A 25,769-nucleotide genomic window follows, 5' to 3' on the forward strand; every position below is an offset into this window, starting at 1 on the left:
AGCGAAACTCTGTCTCAAAAAAAAAAAAAAAAAAAAAAAGTAGAAGTCCTACATAATTATACCTCTTCCAGAGATAATCACTACTAACTTTGGACTTAGTTTTTATGATGTATACACACTAGTTTTGCAAAAATAGGATTATATTTTATGTAGTTAGAAAGTGACCGGTGATCACAAAGTAGCCCATCAAACTGATGTAGATGTACTATTAGCTTAATTATCTTCTGATTTTTGGACATTTAGGTCTAATTGATTTATGATATTTTTAATTTGTTCTTTCATTATATTTATGCCTTTTTTCCTTCAGCTTTTGTCTGGAATAATAGAAAATAATAGTCTTTGTTCAGCCTTATTAAGAAATTTTGCCTTGAATTTTCTCCTTTCAATTTTTCCCTTAAAATATTTTCTAGCCTGGGCGCAGTGGCTCACACCTGTAATCCCAGCACTTTGGAAGGCTGAGGCGGGCAGATTTCCTGAGGTTGGGAGTACGAGAGCAGCCTGACCAACATGGAGAAACCCCGTCTCTACTAAAAATACAAAAATTAGCCAGGCGTAGTGGCGGACGCCTATAATCGCAGCTACTTGGGACACTGAGGCAGGAGAAATGCTTCAACCTGGGAGGCAGAGGTTGCAGTGAGCCGAGATCCTGCCGTTGCACTCCAGCCTGGGCAATAAGAGCGAAATGTCATCTCAAAAAAAATAATAAATCTTTTTTTTTCTTTCTTTTTTTTTTTTTTGAGAGTGTAAGGAAAAACCACTGCTGGAGTACAGCAGTTCGATCTTGGCTCACTGCAACGCCTCTGCCTCCCAGGTTCAAGGGATTCTCCTTCCTCAGCCTCCCGAGCAACTGGGATTACAGGCGTGTGCTACCACACCTGGCTAATTTTTGTATTTTTAGTAGAGGTGTGGTTTCACCATGTTGGTCAGGCTAGTCTCGAACTCTTGACCTCGTGATCCACCTGCCTCAGCCTCCCAAAGTGCTGGGATTACAGGCATGAGCCACCATGCTGGGCCAACAAAATAAATATTTTCTAAAGATTGTTTTTCTTCATTCAGTGATTCTTTTTTTTTTTCTTTTCTTTCTTTTTTTCTTCAGTCCTACAACAAAACATTCAGTGGTTCTCAATAGACATTGTTTTCAAATCCCTTTCTTGGAATATCATGTGGAAGCTTCAGTAATGAAAGACTAGTGCCTATAAGAATTTTACCTATACAATTGTAGAATTTTATTGACAACGACTTTCACTGCTAGAAACTTCATTGTTCTGCTAGTCTCAAAAGTTCTAACAGGGACAAGCACCTATGGTGGAGCTGACCGGGCCTCATAGAGCAGTAGCAGTGTATTTCTAAATAGTGTTTGAAATGGCTCATGGTTTATTTTCTGCTTAGATTGAAGGACGTCTCCTACCAATGGAAAGAATTAACTTAAAAAATACTTCGTTTATCACATCTCAGGAACTAAACTGGGTTAAGGAAGTAACCAGAGATCCTTCCATCTTGACTGTAAGTGATTTTTAAAGTGATAGAGAAAGGACCAGTATTCCCCAAAGTGTGGAAATTAGGAAGCAGGAATGATCTAGAGCCCTCTTTTTGAGAGAAAGTACCAATTGAATTCCCATTCTGAATTGCTTACTAAACAGGGATCCTTCAGACAGAGCAGTTGATGAGTTGTTAGAAGTAAGCCCTTTGCTTGACCACAGACTTACCAAAAGGAAGTAAATTGCTATGGTAATTCACATAGTGCCAACCTGTTACCCACTCTCTCTCCTTTCTTTCTCCTTTCCCCCTCTTTTTCCTGGGAGTATCTAGAGGGCGTTTTTATCCATGAAAGAAGTTAAATTAGATTAAAACAGTACCCCACCTAGGGAACTAATACACTAGCTATTTGTATCAAAGTATAAAATGGTCTATAATTAATTCTCTGTTTTAACCAATGTGGACTTCATGGCCAGATATATATAAACAGATATATAAAATACATGTTTGTAAATGTTCTATTGAAATATAAATGAAAAGCACACCTATTAATATATAACTTAATGAGTTTTTTTAAATTAAATAGACCTGTATAGTCAACACCAAGGGTTAAGAAGCAGAACTTAGCCCTCCAGAAGCCCCCTCCATTCTCCTGGTTACTGCCTCACCTTCACCCCTCATACATCCAGTATAACCACCATCCTGACTTTTCACAGCACAGATTTGTTTCAACAATTTCTGTACTTTATATATACATGGATTCATAGATTATATATTCTTCTATGTCTGGCTTCTTTTCTTAACTTTGTGTTGGTGAGTTTCATCCTGTTGTTAGGTGTGGTTGCTGCTCTTTCATTCTCATTACTGTATTACATTTCATTGTGAGACTGCGCCATGGTTTCCTTATCATGTATGTTCGTGTTAATGCTAGGAGTTAGGTAAGACTGGATTCAAGCAATGGGAGTGAAAAGTAATTGATTCTCTAGAATGAAATCTTCTAAGTGTGAGTTTGGGGTGTTTAAATTGTGAGAAATACTAGAAGTAGCTTGTGGTTTTTCCTAGATCCCCATGCATTTCTGGGCACTTTTTTACCCAAAGAGAGCAATGGATCAGGCCCGAGAACTGGTCAACATGTTGGAGAAGATTGCTGGCCCCATTGGCATGCGGATGAGCCCACCAGCCTGGGTTGAACTAAAGGACGACCGAATAGAGACCTATGTCAGAACCATTCAATCCATGTTAGGAGCTGAGGTAAAAATGTAATTCTAATAAATTTATAGGAGGTCCATTTAAAAATACTTAAATACTGAATTTTAACTTATCATGGTTATTGTCTGCTGTTGATGATTTACCGATATGCACATGAAATACTGACTTTATGCCCTTTGGTTAATTTTGCTTCCCTGCCGGGCGCGGTGGCTCAAGCCTGTAATCCCAGCACTTTGGGAGGCCGAGGCGGGTGGATCACAAGGTCAAGAGATCGAGACCATCCTGGTCAACATGGTGAAACCCCGTCTCTACTAAAAATACAAAAAATTAGCTGGGCATGGTGGCGCGTGCCTGTAACCCCAGCTACTCAGGAGGCTGAGGCAGGAGAATTGCCTGAACCCAGGAGGCGGAGGTTGCGGTGAGCCGAGATCGCGCCATTGCACTCCAGCCTGGGAAACAAGAGTGAAACTCCGTCTCAAAAAAAAAAAAAAAAAAAAAAAAAAAAATTTTGCTTCCCTCTGTGTTGGCACCCTCACTTACTCTAGTCTTCCTGCTCTCACGTAGCTGGCTGAGAGAATAGCTGACTTCACTTATGTTCATTATCTCTAGAACATGTTGTGCTCAGAAAGTCAGGTGCTGTCTTGCACGATTCACTACGGAGCTGCCTCAGACCAGCCTGAGTTCAAGATTGAAATTACTCTGGTGATCAACTTGGCAGATGGCCCACTGATAGGGTCCTGATGACTGATCAGGAACGCTAGAGCTGGCCAGGTCTTAGCACTCACAACTTAGTTATTCAGGCCTTTTAGTTCTTACCTGTTTCTAAATAAAATAGAGCAAGAAGATTAGGGAGAGAAAAAAGCAAGGGGAAGACTTTTGGAAGTAATTAGCCCTTGAATTGAAGATTCTGGTAAATTGTTCTGGTGAGATCAATCCCAGAATTCAATCATCTTGGCATCACAGAGTTCTTTATTTTTGTTTTTAAGAGAGAGAGTCAGCTGGGAACACAGTGGCTCACTCCTATAATTCCAGCATTTGAGAATGCTGAGGCAGGCAGGTTGCTTGAGCCCAGGAGTTTGAGACCAGCCTGGGCAACATGGCGAAACCCTGTCTCTACAGAAAATCCAAAAATTAGCTGGGTGTGGTGGCATGCACCTGTAGTACCAGCTACTCAGGAGGCGAAGATGGGAGAATCACCTGAGCCTGGGGAGGTTGAGGCTGCAGTGAGCTAGGATCATGCCACTTTGCTCAGCCTGGGCAACAAAGTAAGAGACCTTTTCTGGGGGGGGAAAAAAAAAGAGAGAGAGGATTTCACTCGGTCACCCATGCTGGAGTGCACTTGTACGATCTTAACTCACTGTTGCCTCAAACTCCTGGGTTCAAGCAATCTTCCTGCTTCACCCTCCCAAGTAGCTGGAACTACAGGCATGGGCCATTACACCTGGCTGATTCACACAAAAAATTTTTTTTATAGAGACAGGGTTTCACTATGGTTGCTCATGCTGGTCTCAAACTTCTGGCCTCAAGTGATCCTGCTACCTCAACCTCCCAAAGCAGTGAGATTATAGGTGTGAGCCACCATGCCCAGTAGTGATCTCCCATGCCTGTCATACTCAACTATGGCTTCCCTCAGACCTGATGGTAGATAAGTTCTGCTCTGCTTTCAAAAGAATAACTGAGCCCAGTACATCAGCTCCCTCATTTCACAATTTTTTGTGTTCCCTTTTTGAGAGGGTACAACCAATAGTTTTCATGTGGCATAGATGTGAATTTCATTCATAACATTTACCAACTTATCTCATAGTGGCCTTGCTCTGTCTCTTCATCTTTAAGGCATTCTGTTATCATCTGTATGAGGGATCACAAACTCATACGTCTCCAGAGGCCCGATAAGGAGTATAAATGAGTGAAGTGGGCTGGGAGGGGAGCGTAATGAACTAAAGAAGGTAGCCCCTGTTACTGGAGGTGTGAACTCAGGATTGCCAAAATGATTCTTAATGTGCTTGTTTGTTGATAGAAGCCAGAAACCTGGGATTGCATATGTATATATCTTCCTATGTTTAAATGTTAATTTAAACAAACAAACACTTGTAAGTCATTGTAGGGCCTGAAGAAATGCACCTGTTTGCTGTGTTCAGTCCATAGACTCCCAGTGCACAGCTCTGTTCTCATATCTTTGGAAATGCTTTGGTGTCATTGCTGAATGTGTCCTCTGAACAGTCTTAACATCACACCAATTTGATCTGGAGCAGGGTACCACTAATTTACCATTTGTAGCAGTTTCTGGCATAAAGCGTTGGCAACCTTCTTTCACTTGAATGCTGCTTTTCTTTATTCAGACTTGGAAAGGTCCACTTTTTTCAATATTGGATCCTTTAAGCAGTGAGGGATAGATGATACTGGCATGTGCTGGGCTGCTGGCAACCTCATTCTGTCTCTTCACCAGAGACTTAGGAATGGCTGCTTATGGATTTGGCAATAGCTTCATTCCAGTTTCCATTTAGCTCTGAATGCTTTCTTGTAGTATTGCATTCCTGCTTCCTTGGTTAAAGTTCTGTGGTATGAGTACAATAAGTTGCTTAGTAAATTAAAGAGATAGTAAAAAAAATTATACGGAATTGGAAGCAGCAAGTAATGTTAACCTTGCATGCATTCAAACCTGTTCCTTTTCCAGGCATCTGAGTCTCCTGATAGATAAATCTTTTGGTAATCAGGGACAGCAATGGGTAATTAATAGTAATGTATTACGTATCTATACAGAACAGCCCTGAGCCAAAGAACTGCTAATTCAGCTCCAAGGACCTTGTTCTGGTTGGAATGTCCACCCTCTTTATTTCAGTTCCCTGTCTTCCTTAAAGTTCCTGTGGCTTTGGCTTTGCATACTCAGAATACTGCCAACTAGTGTCTAGTAAAAATCCGTAGAGAGTTCCAAAGCCTGACTTGTGTATACTTTATCTCCTCAAGGGGAAGATACAGATGGTTGTTTGCATCATCATGGGCACACGTGATGATCTCTATGGGGCCATCAAGAAGCTCTGCTGTGTGCAGTCTCCAGTGCCCTCCCAGGTGAGTGGGTGTTGGGGCAGGAGGCACAAATGGCACCTCTCGCCTCCCTTGAGGCTTGGAAAAGAGAGAGATGTGTGTTCACTAAGACTAAAGTTGTTGTTAGAAGCTAGTATGTGCAGAGCCTTCTGGTGATAGGTTCTCCTGATTAGAGCAACCTGGAAAAGAGCACATTGCTCTTCTTAAGCTGCCTTCGTGCTTCTGAATGAAGAATTTCACTTGTTCCGAGGTTGAGTCACCAGTGGTTTCATATGACTAAGTTCTGAGAGTAAGTTAAGGCTTCATTCTGAAAGAGGAAAGCTGTTTTTCCTGTGGGAATTAAAAAAGCATTCCACTCTGCATGAGATCCTTTTGAAGGTTTTCATTTGTTGGTTCTATTTTGTTTTGGGTTTGTGGTGTGGGGAGGGGGAGTGGGAGTGGGGTATTTTGTGCTTGTGCATGCATGCCTAGAGGATGGGTGGGGGGAGAGAGAGAGAGAGAGAGAGTGAGTATGTGTGTGTGTGTGTCATATTTTGCCCATGTGCATGTGTGCCTAGAAACCCTAGAATTAGAACTCTTAATGCAAAATATGTTATCTGCTAACTTGAGTTTCTTAAACAAATGTAGTGTTTACTAAATTAGAGTTCAGATTTTGTGAAAGATTGATAGTGTCCTGCTTCTCCCCACACCTTTTGTTTTTTTTATTATAGATTATCAATGTTCGAACCATTGGTCAGCCCACTAGGCTTCGGAGTGTGGCCCAGAAAATTTTACTTCAGATTAACTGTAAATTGGGTGGTGAGCTCTGGGGAGTGGATATTCCTCTGGTGAGTGATGCTGAAATTTGTGACTTTGTTCAGTTTGTCTCTCCAGAGAATCCTCCAAGCTGTTTTCCTGTTTTTCCTCATTCGTTATGCTTCCTCTTCACAACACTTAGTCAGTAGTCTAAATGGCTCGCTATCTCTTCAGCCCATTAGCTAAGAATATTTTTTGTTTTTAAATGGCAAAAAAAATTAAGATGATTATTCCATGACACATGAAAATTATGTGCAGTTAATTTTCAGTGTCTTACATAAAATTTCACTGAAATACAGCCATACTCTTTTCATACTGTCCGTGACTGCTTTTGTGTTAAGCAGATAGAACTGAATAAATGTCAAGCATGCTTTTTCTAAAATGGCTGGGACCAGAAACATTTTGGATTTTAGATTTTTGAGAGCTTGGGGACATTTGCTTGCATCCCACATTCAAAAACCTGCACTCTGGGCCAGGTGCAGTAGCTCACGCCTGTAATCACAGCACTTTGGGAGACCAAGGCAGGCAGATTACCTGAGGTCAGGAGTTCAAGACCAACCAGACCAACATGACAATACCCTGTTTCTACTAAAAATACAAAATTAGCCGGAATGGTTGCACACGCCTGTAATCCCAGCTTCTCAGGAGGCTGAGGCAGGAGAATTGCTTTAACCTGGGAGGCAGATGGTGAGCTGAGATCATGCCATTGACTCCAGCCTGGCAACAAGAGTGAGATTCTGTTTAAAAAAAAAAAGAAAAAGAAAAATCTGCAGCCGGAAACACTCCAAAATCTGAAACTCTTTGAGTATCACATTGGTGCTCAAAAGGTTTCAGGTTGCGTAGATTTTCAGATTTGGGTCTCAACTTTTGGTTCCTATAGAAACTGTAAGGCTCACAAAACCTAAGACACTTACCCTTTAGTCCATTGCTGATCCCTGGTCTAGATCTCTGTGTTTATTGTGTTTAAAAAATGTCAGTGTGACTGTTGTCTTTCTTTTTCTTTCCCAGAACTTACTTTCATATATACACATTAAGGGGAGGTTGCTTTGGAATTCAGACAGTAATTATAAATGGAGTAGTACATTGCTTGGGTCTGGGGTTTGGTTTTTGTTTTTGTTTTCTAACCTAGAAACAGTTAATGGTGATCGGGATGGATGTTTACCATGACCCCAGCAGAGGCATGCGCTCCGTGGTTGGCTTCGTGGCAAGCATCAATCTGTAAGTACTGCTCACAGTGCCATCTTGTTTGATTACTTCATTTTGGGTCCTAATTTTATAAATCTAGCAATTTTTTTTTAGCATGATGTATTATAGTATAAAGATTTCTAAACTCCTTCCTGTATCTTCTTGTGAAATATTTTTCTTTTTGAAATGGAGTCTCCCTCTGTCACTCAGGCTTTAGTGCAGTGGTGCCATCTCAGCTCACTGCAGCCTCAGCCCTCTGGGTTCAAGTGATTCTGCTGTCTCAGCCTCCTGAGTAGCTGGGATTACAGGTGTGCACCACCATGACTGGCTAATTTTTATATTTTTAGTAGAGACAGGGTTTAATCATGTTGGCCAGGCTGGTCTTGAACTCCTGACCTCAGGTGATCCACCCACCTCAGCCTCCCAAAGTGCTGGGATTACAGGCATGAGCCACCGTGCCCAGCCGTGAAATTTGTTTATGCAGCTTTTTTAGTTTTGAGACTGGTTTTACTCTGTCACACAGGCTGGAGTGCAGTGATGTGATCACAGCTCACTGCATCCTCAATCTCCCTGGTTTTAGTGATCCTCCCACCTCAGCCTCCCAAGTAGCTGAGACCATAGGCATGCACCACCATACCCAGCTAATTTTTGTATTTTTTGTAGTTTCAGAGTTTCACCATATTGCCCAGGCTGGTCTCAAACTCCTGGGCTCAAGTGATCCACCTATCTCAGTCTCTCAAAGTGCTGAGATTACAGGCATGAGCCACCACACCTGGCTATGCAGCTTAGTGAACAAACTTGGCATCAGTGTGAATGTGCTTCCCAGCTACAGTGCAGCCTCCTCCAAGGATGGGACTGTGCTGCTTTGTGGCTTTTTTCCCCCAGAAATGAGGGTTGTTTTTTTTTTTATTGTTTGTTCCAATTGTAAAAATAAGGCATGCTCATTCCAGATACCTGCAGAAATTTAGAAAGTGAGAATTCCTTATGGTCCAGCTTTTATTCATATTAATGACTGCCTAATGTTTGATATATATATATATACACTTTCAGATTCTTTTATGCATATGTTAACACATACATGTGATATATATCTCTGATATATACACACACATCTATATTCACACAAATGAGATATTGCTAGGCATACTATTCCTCAGCTTAATATGTACTTAAACTGTACATTTTCCCGTATGATTACAAATAAATCTCAACCAACTCAACTGGTACACAGAATTTATTCTGTGTGTCATTATTTAACTAATCCTCTCTTGGTGGATATCTAAGTTGTTAACTTTTTTCTATTAGAGCAGTTTTGTAGCAAATATCCACAATTACACATTTTTATGTTCTGCATATGGCTTAAATATATCTTTTCCCCACATCACTACTTGTTCTTACATATAACAGAAATGCATTTCCTGGTAGTTGTTGGATTGATTCATAGAGAAACCTGTGTTACTGACACAAGCCATAGGCCATCTTCTTCGAGCATTTGTTCATCTTCCTCTCTGTCTCTCTACTCACCCCGACACTAGCACCCTCACAAAATGGTACTCCCGGGTGGTGTTCCAGATGCCGCATCAGGAGATTGTGGACAGCCTGAAGCTGTGCCTCGTGGGCTCCTTAAAAAAGTTTTATGAGGTGAGGAGAACAGAAATTCTCAAGTTTCTGGGTTTTTTGTTTTTCGTGTTTTGTTTTTGAGACGGAGTCTTTTTTTTTTTTTTTTTTTTTTTTTAGGGTTGGTTTTTTTTTTTTTTTTTTTTTTTTTGAGACGGAGTCTTTTTTTTTTGAGACGGAGTTTCGCTCTTGTTACCCAGGCTGGAGTGCAATGGCGCGATCTCGGCTCACCGCAACCTCCGCCTCCTGGGTTCAGGCAATTCTCCTGCCTCAGCCTCCTGAGTAGCTGGGATTACAGGCACGCACCACCATGCCCAGCTAATTTTTTGTAGTTTTTTAGTAGAGACGGGGTTTCACCATGTTGACCAGGATGGTCTCGATCTCTTGACCTCGTGATCCACCCGCCTCGGCCTCCCAAAGTGCTGGGATTACAGGCTTGAGCCACCGCGCCCGGCTGAGACGGAGTCTTGCTCTTGTCGCCTAGGCTGGAGTGCAGTGACATGATATTAGCTCACTGCAACTTCTGCCTCCCGGGTTCAGGTGATTCTCCTGCCTCAGCCTCCCAGCTACCTGGGATTAAAGGCACATGCCAGCATGCCCAGCTAATATCTGTATTTTTAGTACAGACGGGGTTTCGCCATGTTGGCCAGGCTGGTTTCGAACTCCTAACTTCATGTGAGCTGCCTGCCTGGGCCTCCCAAAGTGTTGGGATTACAGGCGTGAGCCACTGTGCCCAGCCAAGTTTCTGAGTTTTTGAGGGCTATCTATGTAAACAGTTGAACAGGAAGTCTGATGTGGGAGAGGGATCTCAAATCAAAGGTGAGTCTCCTAAGCAGCTGCTGCTGAGCAGACAGCTCAGAGCTCCTCCTTTCAGGCTTCTGCTTGTACAGATCGGCTCGAAGAGCTAAGGAGCTAAATGCTTTCATTTGGTTTAGTAAGTAATAATTATTTCCCAGGTCATCAGCCTGATGCCTCTAGACATAATCTTCATGTCCTTATCAGGGAAGTCGGGGGTAAATTTCAGCAATTAAAGCAGCTTATGAGTGTACTCAGCTTTTTATGACTTACTAGGTGCTGGCTCTTTTCATTTTGGTTCAAGACAAATGCCTCCTTATAAATCACCCCTCGAACTCTAAAGAATGCTAACTGTGGAGGATTGCTGTAATTAAGCTGATACTGGGGCTGGAACAGTGAGCAAGCAAGGTACTGATTTCTGCCTTGGCCAGTACATCAAAGGAAGCACTGATAAGTGCCTTTCATGTCTTAAGGTCAGGGTTAGACCCTAACCTTTGCATAGAGGTTAAACAGCAAGAAATTTAATAATTTTTTATGATTGAAGTCAGTCTCTAGGGCTCCGCCTTATCTCCGTATAGAATAATGTTTTCTACAGTGTCCTGCAAACAGTTTAATACTGTTCAGTTATTAGAGGGTGTGTGTGTGTGTGTGTGTTTTAAAGCCTATCTCCAGCAAGGGCCATATGTTAGACTACTGAGTTATGAAGTTCAACCAGTCTTTCCTTTCTGTTGTTGTTGTAATTGTTTTCCTTAAAAGTTTGATCTGTCTTCTAAGACCTAGGTATGAAGCCTTTCCCATTCCTCCCTCACTGCTCCATCCCTAAGCTGGAATTCTTTATGTTCCTCTCCCAGGGCCCTTGGTTGATAATCTGTTCAGTAATATCACATCCTGCCTTATATTTGTTATTTGTATCCTTATTTATCCATCTCACTGGGTTGTAAATTACTTGAACACTGGTTATGGATGGCTGTGCGACAAATTACCCTGAAGCTTAGTGGAATGAAATGAGCAAGTTTGATATTCACAGTCAGGAATCTGTTTATGTTAAATCTAGAGTAAAACTGGCTCATCCAAATATACATGTTCTCTGAATCAAAAGGGTCTTTCTATTTTTTTTGAGACAGGGTCTTGCTCTGCCTCACCCTCCAGAGTAGCAGGGGCTGCAGGTATGTGCCACCATGCCTGGCTAATTGTTAAAAATTTTTAGTAGAAATGACATCTTGCTATTTTGCCCAGGCTGGTCTTGAACTCCTGGGCTCAAGTGGTCCTCCCACCTCAGCCTCCCAAAGCGCTAGGATTACAGGCATGAGCCACTGTGCCTGGCTGAAGGTTTCATTTGATTCAGGTCCTCATTATCGGCTTAGTCCTATGCCAGCTTTTGCCATTTCCCCAGTTCTGCACGTAGTGGAAGGAATCTTTGTATTTAAACCTACAAAAAATTGAAAAAAGTCAGGTTTGGAGGCTGAAGTGGAAGGATCCCTGAAGCCCAGGAGTTCAGTGCTCCAGTGAGCTATGGTCATGCCAGCCCAGTTGACAGAACCTGCCTCTAAAACAAATAAAATAAAATAACATATTTTGATCATGCCTCTCTCAGAGCTTATCCTGACTCCTCTGTAGCCCCAACAAATTTGCTTTTGGGTTCTAAGATTCTGACTACCTCTGGACTCTCCAGTTTTATTAATCTTCCCCTAGGAATGACAGTAACCACTGGAAGTTCCAACACTTCCAAATAGTTGCCTTCTTATACGTTTTCAGCCCTATTTTGCATCAGGGCTTGCTAGTCCAAAGCCCATTTTCTTCATTCTAAATCTCTCACTTGTCCTCTGGACTTACGTTCAATAAGATGATGTTTCTAAATATTCTTATCCTTTTCCTTGAATAGTTTGTTTTTCTCTTCTCCTTTTTCTGTAACCAGGGTTTTCCTTGATGAATACACCCCCCTTTTTTTGAGACAGGGTCGCTCTGTTGCCTAGGCTGGAGTGCAGAGTCACAGTCTTGGGTCACTGCAGACTCAACCTCCTGGGCTTGAGGGATCCTCCCACCTTAGCCTCCCAAGTAGCTGGGACTGCAGGCACATACCGCCACACCCAGCTAATTTTTGTATTTTTTGTAGAGACAGAGTATTCCATGTTGCTCAGGCTGGTCTCAAACTCAGGCTAATGTCCAATTCCTGGCCTCAAGCCATCTGCCCACCTCGGCCTCCCAGAGTGCTGGGATTACAGGTGTGAACACCTGTGTTCAGCTGAATACCCTTTCCTGTCCTGTCCTGTCCTATACAGGAACACACCACCACACCCAGCTCAATGTTGTATTTTTAGTAGAGAAAAGGTTTCACCGTGTTGGCCAGGCTTGTCTCGAACTCCTGACCTTAAGTCATCCGCCAGCCTTGGCCTCCTAAAGTGCTGGGATTACAGATATTAGCCACTGTGCCTGGCCAAATACTGTTTTCTTAGAAGCATCCCAGGTTGTGATTACTCTAATATCTCCAGAGTCAGACACCTTCCCCAGGCCAGTCATTTTTTTATTGGTATTACATCCAGGAGTGTCTTTAACCAATTTCCCAATAAAATTGATTATCAATATTAGCATCATCATAAGACTTGTTTACAATGAGTTAGTTGAAATTTCCCAACAATATTAGTGTTATTTCATCTCACAGTATGATAGTATATATAACCTAAAATGTAAGAGCCAAAAGATACTGTCATGTTACTAGAGTCCTACTCAGTCATAAATCATTACTCCAGCTTATCATTATACTACATGACTAAAGTGTCTCCCAGATATGTGCCACTTAGGTTTGCAGGCTTCCATTCAACATTGTCAGGTTTCAAAAGCAGGAGTTTTCTCAGCAACATGGCTTTACCCCTTTAGGTGTCCTGTTTAGTTGAGCTAACAGACGGTATCACAATTTGCTCTAAGCCTCTCCCAAGGCACCAATAGAATATTGGAGTTTGGGCTGGGCTCAGTGGCTCACGCCTGTAATCCCAGCACTTTGGGAGGCTGAGGTGGGTAGATGGCTTGAGGTCAGGAGTAGGAGACCAGCCTGACCAATATGGTGAAACCCCATCTCTACTAAAAATACAAAAATTAGCTGGGCAGGTGGCAGGCATCTGTAATTCCAGCTACTCAGGAGGCTGAGGCAGGAGAATCACTTGAACCCAGGAGGTGGAGGTTATAGTGCGATATCACACCACTGTACTCTAGTCTGGGAAACAAAAAAAAAGGGGAATATTGGATTTTGCTCACTTCATAATCATTTGTTCTTTCCCCTTATCCTCAGATGTCATTCATCCTTCTTTACATTTATATCCCTATCTATACACTTTTGGAAGGGACATTAAGTTTGGCCACTGTGCTGATCTAGACTGCTGGCAGCAATGCTAGCCTAGCAAACGTCTCCCACTCAGTCCCCTCTCATTCATATAGGGGAGTGTTACACAGGTACAAAACGAGTGGGCTTTCTCTACTACTAGCCAATATAGCTGCATTCCCTGTGAGCTCCAGTTTTGCCGGATAGAATGAAGGTACGATCCATCCCCATCAGGCCATTAGGCACTCTAACATGAAGGTTTAAAAGTGTAGTTAGTTTCTTGCTTAGAGCTTGTTATGGGTTTAATTGTGTTCCCAAGAAGATGAAGTCCTAATCCCCGGTACCTGTGAATGTAACCTTATTTGAAAATAAAGTCTTCGCATATGATTAAATTAAAATGAGGTCGTTAGAATGGGCCCTGCTACAATATGACTATGTTTTTATGAAGAGAAGAAATTTGGACACAGAGACAGACATACATAGAGGGAAGATAATCTGAAGACACAAGAACACCATCTGTACATCTGTAACCCAAGAAACACCCGAGACTCCCAGAAGCTAGGAGAGAGACATGAACAGATTCTTTTCCTTACAGCCCTCAGAAGGACTGTAAACACCTTGGTTTTGAACATCTAGCCTCCAGAAGCATGAGACAATAAGTTTCTATAGCTTTAGCCAGCTTGTTTCCTTTTTTTGTTTGTTTTGTTTTGCTTTGAGATGGAGTTTTGCTCTTGTTGCCCAGGCTGGAGTACAATGGCATGATCTCAGCTCACTGCAACCTCCGCCTCCCAGGTTCAAGCAGTTCTCCTGCCTCAGCCTCCTGAGTAGCTGGGATTACAGGCACCTGCCACCACGCCTGGCTAATTTTGTATTTTTAGTAGAGATGGGGTTTCTCCATGTTGGTCAGGCTGGTCTTGAACTCCCGACCTCAGGTCATCCGCCTGCCTCGGCCTCCCAAAGTGCTGGGATTACAGGCATGAGTCACCCTGCCTGGCAAGATGGCTTGTTTCTGTGGCAGCCCTAGCTGACTAATACAGAGATCATCACAGCTTCTGGCAACTGCAGTGTAGCCCTGGTCCCTGGAGTACCATATCAGGTAGGAAAAAAAGACTGTTGAGGTTATGTGGGGAAGAAAGAAAAAAGTATAGTTGTACCACATCCTGCCCCCAGGGAAGAATTGTAAAGTCACACCAGCATCCTGCCCACTCCTCTTCCCTTCCCTTGAATTGACAGAAAAATGGGAAAAATCTATCTAGTGGTGACATTTCCTAGGCCCTGGCCCTGTTGAGTGTGAGCATATACTCATGAAAGTGTGTAAGCCTGCCCTTCGGGTTTTTCTTTCTTCCACTTTGGACAACAGATGTTTCAATCGACCATTGTAATTCTCTACCAAATCATTACTGTGAGGGTGAAAGTATGTTCTTTGGTTTGAAGAAATGTGACTCCATGGTCCAAATTGATTCGTTATCTTTTGATTTAGTACTTTTTTTTTTTGAGACAGAGTCTCATTCTGTTGCCCAGGCTGGAGTGCAGTGACGTGATCTCCACTCACTGCCTCAAGTGATCTGCACACCTCCCAAAGTGCTGGGATTACAGGTGTGAGTCACGGCGTCCAACCTTGTTTTAGTCCTTTCATAGTATTTTGGGCATTTGCATCTACCAGCAAGTATGCAAAACCCAGTCTATAGTAAGTGTCTGCTCATGTCAGGCACTGTCACAGCTTCCTGGGACTACCAGAGGAAGTCCAACTTGCCAGCCAAGTGCAGAGCCTTCCTGCTGGTGAATCTGCCCCATAGCCATCTGCACTATCTTGTTCACAGACAGAACAGTTCTTGTTGAGGGTGCTTCACAGGGTTCAAGAGGAACATGTGAAATAGATTCAGCCTATCTGTGCACTGCTGCAGCTCTCCAGAGTCTATTCATTTCATGGAGCCAGATGGACCACATCAAGCAAGCATGCTAGGGTATCTGCTCCCAGGGTTTCACTCGCCTTCCCATCCTGGAAGGTTTTACTATTGGACATCAACATGTCCTGCTTGCTTGCTTTAAAAAAAAAAATTGAGGTGAAATAGGTGAGTTGCAGTGGCTCATGCCTGTAATCCCAGCACTCTGGGAGCCCGAGGCAGGTGGATTGCTTGAGCCCAGGAGTTTGAGACCAGCCTGGGCAACATGGTGAAACCCCCGTCTCTACAAAAAAATAGAAAAATCAGCTGGGCATGGTGGTGCATGCCTGTAGTCCCAGGTACTTGGGGGGCTGAGGTAAGAAGATCTGTAGTTGTAGTTTAAAAACATTTTCATCACCCGATGAAAACACCCCATGCCCATTAAATAATCATTCCTTATTCACACCTTTTTCTAATTTCTGATAACATCTGATTTGCTTTCTGTCTCTATTGATTTGCCTATTTTACCTATATTGTAATTTAAAAATGTGTGATCTTTTGTGTTTAGCTTACTTCACTGAGCATGTTTTCAAGGTTCATCTATACTGTAGCATATATTAACACTTTTTCCCTTTTCATGTCTGTATAATATTCAATTGTATTTATTCCACAATTTATCTGTTCACCTATTGATAAACATTTTGGCTATTCCCACATTTTTACTATTGTGAATAATGCTACTATAAACATTCCTGAACAAGTATCTGTTTAAGTTCCCATTTTCAGTTCTTTTTGGATAAATACCTAGGAGTGCAATTGCTGGGTCATGTGGTAGTTCTGTGTTTAACTTCTAGAGGAACCACCAAGCTGTTTTGCACAGTGGTCAATCATCATTTTATATTCCTACCAGCAGTGTAGAGGTTTTCAGTTTCACCAAACCATTGCCAACAATGGCTATTTTCTGTTTTTTTAACTTTCTCTCTCTCTTTTTTTTTTTTTTTTGGATATAGAGTCTTCCTCTGTCACCTGCAGTGGTACGGTCTCTGCTCACTGCAACCTTTGCCTCCTGGGTTCAAGTGATTCTCCTGTCTCACCATCCCAAGAAGCTGAGATTACAGGTGCACACTACCATACCCAGCTAATTTTTGTATTTTTTTAGTAGAGATGGGGTTTCACCATGTTGGCCAGGCTGGTCTCAAACTCCTGACCTCACATGATCTACCCACCTCAGCCTTCCAGAGTGCTGGGATTACAGTCATGAGGTGTGAGACACCACGCCTGGCCTTTTCTGTTTTGTTTTTTAATAATCACTGTTGTGAAGTATCTCACTATGGTTCTGACTTGCATTCCTTAATGACCAGTGATGTTGAACATCCCTCTTGTGCTTGTTGCTTGTTGGTGTATTGTGTCATTCAGAGCCTTTGCCCATTTAAAAACTGGGTTGTCTTTTTGTTGTTGAATTATAGGAGTTTTAAAAATATTCTGGAAACTATACACTTTATCTGATGTATGATTACAGATATCTCCCCCCATTCTGTATGTTTTCACTTGCGTAATAATGGTCTCTCATGCACGAAAATTTTAAATTTCAATAACATGCAGTTTTTCTCTTGTATCTTTTGTTCCTCATGCTTTTGGTGTTCAGTCTACGAATTCATTGCCAAGTCCAAGATCATGAAGGCTTGTCCCGTATATTTTTTTTCTAACAATTTTACCCTTTTAAACTCATTTACATATAAGTCACAGATTTGAGTTATGCAAAGTAAGGTGGGATCCAGTTTTATTCTTTTGCATCTGGATATCTACTTATCATAGCACCATTTGTGAGAGACAGTTCTTTTCCCCATTGAGAAGTCTTGGCACCCTGTTCGAAAATCAGTTGGTCATAGATGTTTGGGTTTATTTCTGGACTGTTAATTCTATTCTGTGTCTCATTTTATGCCAGTACTGCACTGTTTTGATTATTGTTGCTTTATAATAAGTTTTGGAATTTGAGAGTGTGAGTCTTCCAACTTTATTTTTCTTTTTTTAGTATCGTTTTGGCCATTCAGTGCCCCCTTGGAATTGTATATGAATTTGAGAGAAGGCTTTTTTATTTCTGCAAAAAAAGAAAAAAGGCCATTGAAACTTTCATAGGGATTGTATTGGATTTCTAGATTACTTTGAAGAGTATTATCATCTAAATAATACTGTCTTTCAGCATATGGACACAGGATGTCTTTCTATTTATTTAGATCTTCTTTAATTTCTTTGAGCATCATTTTATAGTTTCCATGTATAAGTCCTTTACCTCTTTGGTTAAGTTTATTCCTATATATTTTATTCTTTTGGATGCCATTGTAAATGGAATAATTTTAATTTCATTTTTGGATTGTTCATTGCCGGTGTATAGAAACACAACTGTTTTTGTGTGTTGATCATGTACGTGTAACCTTGCTGAATGTGGTTATGAGCTCTAGTAGTTTGTTTTTTTTTTTTTCTTCTTTGGGATTTTCTAGATACAGAATAATGTCATTTGTATATGGAAATGGATTCTTCTTTTCAATTTGAATTCTTTTTATTTCCTTTTCTTTCTTAATTTGCCTAGTTTATTTTCTTTTCTTCCTTGTTATGGCTATGATTTCTATTATGCTATTGAATAGCAGTGCTAAAATCGGCATCTTTGTGTTTTTCCTGATAGCAGAGGCAAAGGTTTCAGTTTTTCACCATTGTGTATGATCTTAGCTGTGAGTTTTTAATAAATTTCCTCTATCATGTTAAGAAAGTTTCCTTCTGCTCCTAATTTGCTGAGTATTTTTTATGATGAAAGTATGTTGGATTTTACCGGATGATTTTTCTGCGTATAAACTTACAACAGTCTTGTTCAGATTAATACCAAATTAATTTTCATAGTTGTGTCATGCCGTTCTTGCATTGCTATAAAGGAGATATCTGAGACTGGTTAATTTATAAAGAAAAGAGGTTTAATTGGCTCATGGTTCTGCAGGCTTTACAGGAAGCATAATGCTGGCATCCACTCAGCTGCTAGGGAGGCCTCGGGAAACTTACAGTCATGGTGGAAGGTGAAGCAAAAGTAGGCACATTGCATGTTGAAAGCAGGAGGAAGTGAGAGAGAGCGAGAGAGAGAGAGAGAGAGAGAAGAGAAGGTGGTACATATTTTAAATGACCAAATCTTGTGTGAACTCAGAGCAAGAGCTCACTTATCACCAGGGAATGGCCCAAGCCATTTCTGAGGGGTCTGCCCCACAAGCCAAACACCTCCCACCATGCTCCACCTCCAATACTGGGAATCACATCTCAGTGAGATTTGGCAGGGATACACATTCAGACTATAGCAACAATATATAAAAACTTTGTTTCTGTATAGTTCTATTCTCTCCCACTTTCTTGGTGCTAATTCTGTGTTAGCATTCCCCAGAGAAACTGAACTGATAGGGTGTGAGCATGTATATAGATTATTTTAACAAATTGACTCACACGGTTATGGAGGCTGGCAAGTTCAAAATCTGCAGGATGAACCAATAGATTGGAGACTCAGGGGATAGCTGATGTTGCAGGTCAGCTTTGAGTTTATCCTGCCTGGTGTTCCTTGGGCTTTGGGGATGTGTCAGTTAATGTTTTTTCTCAAGTTTGGGGACTTTATGTTAAATATTTCTCCAGATATTCTTTTTGACCCTTAGTCTTGTTCTTCTTTTGAGACAGCAAATATTTGTATGATGGTGTGGTATGCTTGGTGGTGTCTCCCAGGTTTCAGCAGCTGTCTTCATTTTCTTTCTTTTTTCTTTTTCTTTCTCATACTGGATATAATCTGAACTGTGACATCACTTCTAGTGTGCTGATTATTTCTCTCCTTTCTTAAATCTGCTGTTAAACACCTCTAGTGAATTTTTTGTTGCAGTTACTACACTTTCCCACTCCTGAATTTCTGTTTGGTTCTTTCTTGTAATTTCTTGTCTTTATTGATAGTCTTTATTTGGTGAGACATATTCTCATTCTTTCCTTAAGGTCTTAAGACATGGTTTCCTTTAGTTCTTTGAACAGTATTTAAAATAGTTGATATAAAGACTGTGTCTATAGGACCAATGGCTGGGCCTCCTCCAGGACAGTTTCTGTTGACTTTTTTTCCCCATGCAAATGTGTCCCACTTTTCTGTTTCTTGGTAAGCATCATAATTCTTTGTTGAAAACTGGAAAATTTAAGCCAGGCGCAGTGGCTCATGCCAGTAATCCCAGCACTTTGGGAGGCCGAAGCAGGTGGATCACCTGAGGTCAGGAGTTCGAGATCAGCCTGGCCAACATGGTGAAACCCCGTCTCTGCTAAAAATAAGAAAATTAGCCGGGTATGGTGGTGGGCACCTGTAATCCCAGCTACTCAGGATGCTGAGGCAGGAGAATTGCTTGAACCCAGGAGGCTGAGGTTGCAGTGAGCCAAGATCACGCCATTGCACTCCAGCCTGGGCAACAAGAGTGAAACTCCATCTCAAAAAAAAAAACACAAAAAAACAGGAAATTTAAAATAATATAATATGGCAGCTCTGCAGATCTGAACTACACTCTCAGGGATTGTTATTGTTACTGCTTGTTTAGTGATTTTCCTGGCCTATATCTGTAATCTCTGTAATGTGAACTCTGTTCAGTCACTGAAGTCTCTCCCTTTAGTTTATGATCAGCTGATGATTGGACAGAGATGTCTTTACATACCTTGACTCTCTCTTTCCCCTCCAGTGACTACTGGGTGATTTTCACAGTTACCATAGTGTCACATTACTGCAGAGCTGGAGAGAGAGGAAAGCCATAGCGCAAATAAAGCACTACAGAGTTCTTTGTTCTTACTGAGATTCAGCTGATTTTCTTGGATAAATGCTATTTAGATTGTTACAAACCTGTGGTTAGTTTCCCCAGTTCTAAAAGTTTCATTTTGACCATTTTTCCAGTGTTCTTATTGATTTCTTATTGGCATAGATTTTTGGAGGTCTTTATTTTGCCATTCAAGAAGTATTTTCTGAGGAGTGATTTTGACAGTCCAGCAGTTTTCTAGGCAGACAGTGATTCAAAGCTAGAACCCACTGAGGATGGATGATACTAGAGAGCCTCCATCATTTTGGTTTGGGGTCCTAAAGGGCTATACCCTAGCAATGAGGGTGAACTACGGTAAACTACTTACGGTAAACTACCACTTACCTTTGAATTATTTTAAATCCTACAACTGGATATGATGATCCAGAGCACTAGTGTTCCCAGGCTTCTCAGAATGCTAATACCCCAGGCACACAGAAGAAACAAACCTAAATCTTCTGGTAAGAAAAATGTTATTTCATCCAGACATGGAATTATATGCAGTTCCATTACAGGCTCACGCCTGTAATCCCAACACTTTGGGAGACCAAGGTGGGCAGATCGCTTGAGCCAGGAGTTCAAGACCGGCCTGGGCAACATATTGAAACCCTGTCTCTACAAAAAATAGAAAAAGTGAGCCAGGTGTGGTGGTGTGCACCTGTGGTCCCAGCTACTTGGGAGTCTGAGGCAGGATGATTGCTTGAGCCTGGAAGATCAAGGCTTCAGTGAGTGGTGATTGCACTGTGCACTCTAGCCTGGGCAACAGGGGGAGACCTTCTCTCAAAAAGAAAACAAAATCCAGGCCGCACATTATCTTTATTAACATATTGTAAATATCATGTTTGGCACTCTTTTTTTTTTTTTTTTTTTTTTTTGGTGACTGAGTCGTGTTTTGTTGCCCAGGCTGGAATGCAGTGGCACAATCTCGGCTCACTTTAACCTCCATCTCCTGGTTTAACTGATTCTCCTGCCTTAGCCTCCTGAGTAGCTGGGATTACAGGTGCTCCCCACCATGCCCGGCTAATTTTTGTATTTTTAGTAGAGATAGGGTTTCACCATATTGGCCAGGCTGGTCTTGAACTCCTGACCTCATGATCCGCCTGCCTCAGATTCCAAAGTGCTGGATTACAGGCATAAGCCACCATGTCTGGCCAGCACTCATTTTAAAAAAAGGAACACACATGCTGGGAGCGGTGGCTCACGCCTGTAATCCTAGCACTTTGGGAGGCCGGGATGGGCGGATCACCTGAGGTCAGGAGTTCAAGCCCAGCCTGGCCAACATGGAGAAACCCCATCTCTACCAAAACTACAAAATTAGGCCGGCGTGGTGGCTCATGCATGTAATCCCACCTACTCAGGAGGCTGAGTCAAGAGAATCGCTTGAACCCAGGAGGCGGAGGTTGCGGTGAGATGAGATTGCGCCATTGCACTCGAGCATGGACAATAACAACAAAACTCCATCTCAAAAAAAAAAAAAGTTCGAACACAAACATCTATAGAAACAGGAAGATTAGTGGTTGACTGAGGCTGGGATCAAGGAAGGAACTGGAGTATGGATAGGGTGGTCATTAGTACTAAAAAGTATGAGATTTCTGCTGGGCATGGTGGCTCACACCTGTAATCCCAGCACTTTGGGAGGCCAGGACGGGCGGGTCACCTGAGGTCAGGAGTTCCAAGACCAGCCTGACCAACATGGAGAAAGCCCATCTTTACTAAAAATACAAAATTAGCCAGATGTAGTGATGTGTGACTTCCAGCTACTCAGGAGGCTGAGGCAGGAGAATCGCTTGAACCTGGGAGGCGGAGGTTGCAGTGAGTGGAGATCACGCCATTGTACTCCAGCCTTGGCAACAAGAGTGAAACTCTATCTCGAGAAGAGGAGGGGCGCGGTGGCTTACGCCTGTAATCCCAGCACTTTAAGAGTCACATGCACATGGATCACGAGGTCAGAAGTTTGAGACCAGCCTGACCAACATGGTGAAAACCTGTCTCTACTAAAAATACAAAAATGAGCTGGGTATGGTGGCAGGCACCTGTAATCCCAGCTACTCAGGTGGCTGAGGTAGGAGAATCGCTTGAACCCAGGAGGTGGAGGTTGCAATGAGTGAGTCGAGATCATGCCACTGCACTCCATTCTGGGCAGCAGAGCAAGCCTCTGTCTCAGAAAAAAAAAAAAAGGGGGGGGGTTGTTTCTTTGTGAGGTGATGAAAATGTTATAAAATTGACTGCGGTGGTGGTTACACATGTATGTGAATATAATATAAAACACTGAGTTATATACTTTAATTCAGTGAATTATAGCATATGAGTCATAGCTCAGATTCATAGAAACAGATGAGATGATTAATGGTTTCCAGACAATGAGAAGGAAGGGCAAGATTGAAGAGGAACTACTAATGGGTACAAGGTTCTTTTTTTTTTTTTTTGAGACAGTTTTACTCATTGCCCAGGCTGCAGTGCAGTGGCATGATCTCAGCTCACTGAAACTTCCGCCTCAAAGGTTCAAGTGATTCTCATGCCTCAGACTCCCAAGTAATTGGGATTACAGGCACCTGCCACCATGCCCAGCTAATTTTTTTGTATTTTTAATACAGACAGGGTTTCATCATGTTAGCCAGGCTGGTCTCAAACACCTGACCTCAGGTGATTCACCTACCTTGGCCTCCCAAAGTGCTGGGATTACAGGTGTGAACCACTGCGCCTCACCCTGGTTACACACCTGTAATCCCAGCACTTTGGGAGGCTTCTTTTTAAGGTGATGAAAACACAAAATTTGGGGCCAGGTGCAGTGGCTCACACCTGTAGTGAAACCCTGTCTGTACTAAAAATATAAAAATTAGCTGGGCATGATGGCAGGCACCTGTAGCCCCAGTTACTTGGGAAGCTGAGGCAGGAGAATTCCTTTAACCCAGGAGGTAGAGGTTGAGGGAGCTAAGGTTGTGTCACTGTCCTCTAGCCTGGGTGACAGAGCCAGACTCCATCTCAAAAAAATCAAAAAGAAAATACAAAATTTGATAATTTTGACAGGTACATGACGTTGGGAATACACTAAAAACTACTGAATTTACCCTTCAAAATAATAAATTTTATCATATATGAATTATATCGTTTTTTTAAAAAAGGAATTAAGATACTCCCAAATAAAAGCCAGGAGAATTTGTCACTAGTAGACCTGTCCTACAAGAAATGCTAAAGGGAGTCCTTTACACTGAAATGAAGTGACACCTAGATGGTAACTTGGATTCCCATTAAGAAATAAGTATCACTGAATAAATAACTACATAGATAAATATAAAAGACAGCCACAGTGTATTTTTGCTAGTAATTTTTCTTCTCTCTGATGAAGAGACAAGTAAATAAAGCAATAATTGTAAATGTAGCTGGATGTGCATGCAGTGTGTAAAGATGTAATTTGTATAATAATAAAGACACAAAGGAAATGGGAGGAAATGGAGCCACATGAGAGCAAAGTGTTTATGTATTACCAGAATAACTTTGTGTTAACCAAGCAAATGAGATTATTGTAAATTTTATTTTATTTATGTTTTTGAGACAGAGACAGAGCCTTGCTCTGTCCCCCAGGGTGGAGTGTGGTGGCCTGATCATGGTTCACTGCAGTGGTGACCTCCCTGCACTCAGGTGATTCTCCCACCTCAGCCTCCTGAGTAGGTAGGACTCCAGGCACGCACCACCATGACTGCTAACTTAAAAAAAATTTTTTTTTTTTTTGGAGACAAAGTTTTGATCTTGTTTCCCAGGCTGGAGTGCGGTGGTGCGATCTCAGCTCACTGCAGCCTCCGCCTCCTGGGTTCAAGCCATTCTCCTGCCTCAGCCTCCCAAGTAGCCTGGATACAGGTGCACACCACCACATCCAGCTAATTTGTTTTTGTATTTTCAGTAGAGACGGAGTTTTACCATGATGGCCAGGCTAGTCACGAATTACTGGCCTTAAGTGATCCCCCTGCCTTGGCCTCCCAAAGGGTTGGGATTACAGTCATCAGCCACTGTGCCTGGCCTCAGACAAAATAGACTTTTAGATAACACTTGTTAGTACAGACAAGGAATGACATTTTGTAATAGCAAAAGGGTCCATCCATGAAAAGACATAACAATTATATGTGCACCTAACAGTAGAGATCCAAAAAACACAGGAAACAAAAGCTGACATAATTAAAGGGAGAAATAGGCAATTCAGCAATAATTTGAGTCTTCAAAACTTTATGTTCAGTCTTAGATATAACAGTTAGAGGATCAACAAGGAAATGGAAGGTTTGCACAGCTCTGTGATCCAACAGTACCTAATAGACGTCTATAGGACACTCCACCCAGCAAGCAAATAAACGTTCTTTTTATGTACGTGGCACCCTTCTCCATGATAGGCTATAAAACAAGGCTCAATAAATTCTAAAATGACTTTAATCTTACAAAATATATTCTCAACCCACAATAGAATGAAAATTGAAATGAATAAAGGAAATTTGGGAAATTCACAAATACATGGAAATTAAACAAGACTGACTCCAAAATAACCAGTGGCTCAAAGAAGAAATTAAAAGGGAAATTAGGAAATACTTGGGAGATGAATGAAAACAAAAACACAACATATCAAAATTTATGGATGTAAGTAAAGCAGTGCTTAGAGGGAAATTCACAGCTATAAACAACTATATTTTAAAGTAAGAAAGATCTCAAAACAAACTAGCTCTGACCTTAAGGAACTAGAAAAGAACAACAAACTAAACCCAAAACAAGGAGAAGGAAGGACATAATACCCATTAGAGAGCTCAGCACAGTGGCTCACGCCCGTAGTTACAGGAACTCCGGAGGCTGAGGTGGAAGATCACTTGAGCCCAGGAGTTCAAGACCAGTTTGGGTAACGTAGTAAGACCCTGTTTCTAAAATAACTCTAGTAGAGATTAGAGCATAAATAAATGAAGACTAGAAAAACAATGAAGCCAAAAGTTGGTTCTTTGAGGGAATAAAATTGACAACCTTTAGCTTAGACCACTTACGAAAAATAGAAGAATCTGATAACTAAGATCAGGAATGAAAGAGGTAACATTGCTACTGGTCTTACAGAAATAAAGGGATTATAAGAGAATGAACAGCTATATACCAACAAATTAGATACCCTAAATGGACAGATCTGTGGAAAGACACAAAATAACTGAAATTTCAGAATTAGACCATACATTTAAATAAGAAATCGGTTTTGTTTTGCTCTGTTTTTACAGACTTCCCCCAAATAGGAGGAACACTTCCCTGCTTATACTATGAGGGGTGGTTAGTATTACCCTGATAGTAAACCCAAACAAAACCATCATAAGAAAACTGCAGAAGGATCCAGACTGGAAAAGAAGTACAACTCTGTTTGTTTGTAGATGAAAGGAGCTTATATATAGAAAATTCTAAAGAATACACACACGCCCCACCCCCCAATTAGAGCTAATAAATGAGGGCAGCAAGGTTGAGGATACAAGATCAATATATAATAATCAGTTGTTCATGCCGGGCGCGGTGGCTCACGCCTGTAATCCCAGCACTTTGGGAGGCCGAGGCGGGTGGATCACGAGGTCAAGAGATCGAGACCATCCTGGTCAACATGGTGAAACCCCGTCT

The 25,769-nt window shown here is 41.7% G+C and overlaps 1 protein-coding gene across 5 annotated transcripts in view; it reads left to right on the forward strand.

Annotated features, from left to right (window-relative positions):
- PIWIL2 (piwi like RNA-mediated gene silencing 2) overlaps positions 1–25,769 on the forward strand; it is an 83,082-nt gene that overhangs the window by 31,590 nt on the left and 25,723 nt on the right. For 4 of the 5 annotated variants that reach the window (XM_017549675.2, XM_017549678.2, XM_017549677.2 and 1 more), the window contains 6 exons: positions 1,390–1,503; positions 2,539–2,727; positions 5,650–5,751; positions 6,438–6,554; positions 7,652–7,740; positions 9,243–9,348. In XM_017549675.2, the coding sequence (XP_017405164.1) occupies positions 1,390–1,503; positions 2,539–2,727; positions 5,650–5,751; positions 6,438–6,554; positions 7,652–7,740; positions 9,243–9,348 (717 nt within the window). Of the gene's footprint in view, positions 1–1,389; positions 1,504–2,538; positions 2,728–5,649; positions 5,752–6,437; positions 6,555–7,651; positions 7,741–9,242; positions 9,349–25,384; positions 25,602–25,769 lie in introns of those variants that run through there. The other variant, XM_017549679.2, reaches the window with a different exon arrangement.

This window comes from Cebus imitator, unplaced genomic scaffold, assembly GCF_001604975.1.
Source record: "Cebus imitator isolate Cc_AM_T3 unplaced genomic scaffold, Cebus_imitator-1.0 Scaffold221, whole genome shotgun sequence".
NCBI lineage: Eukaryota > Metazoa > Chordata > Mammalia > Primates > Cebidae > Cebus > Cebus imitator.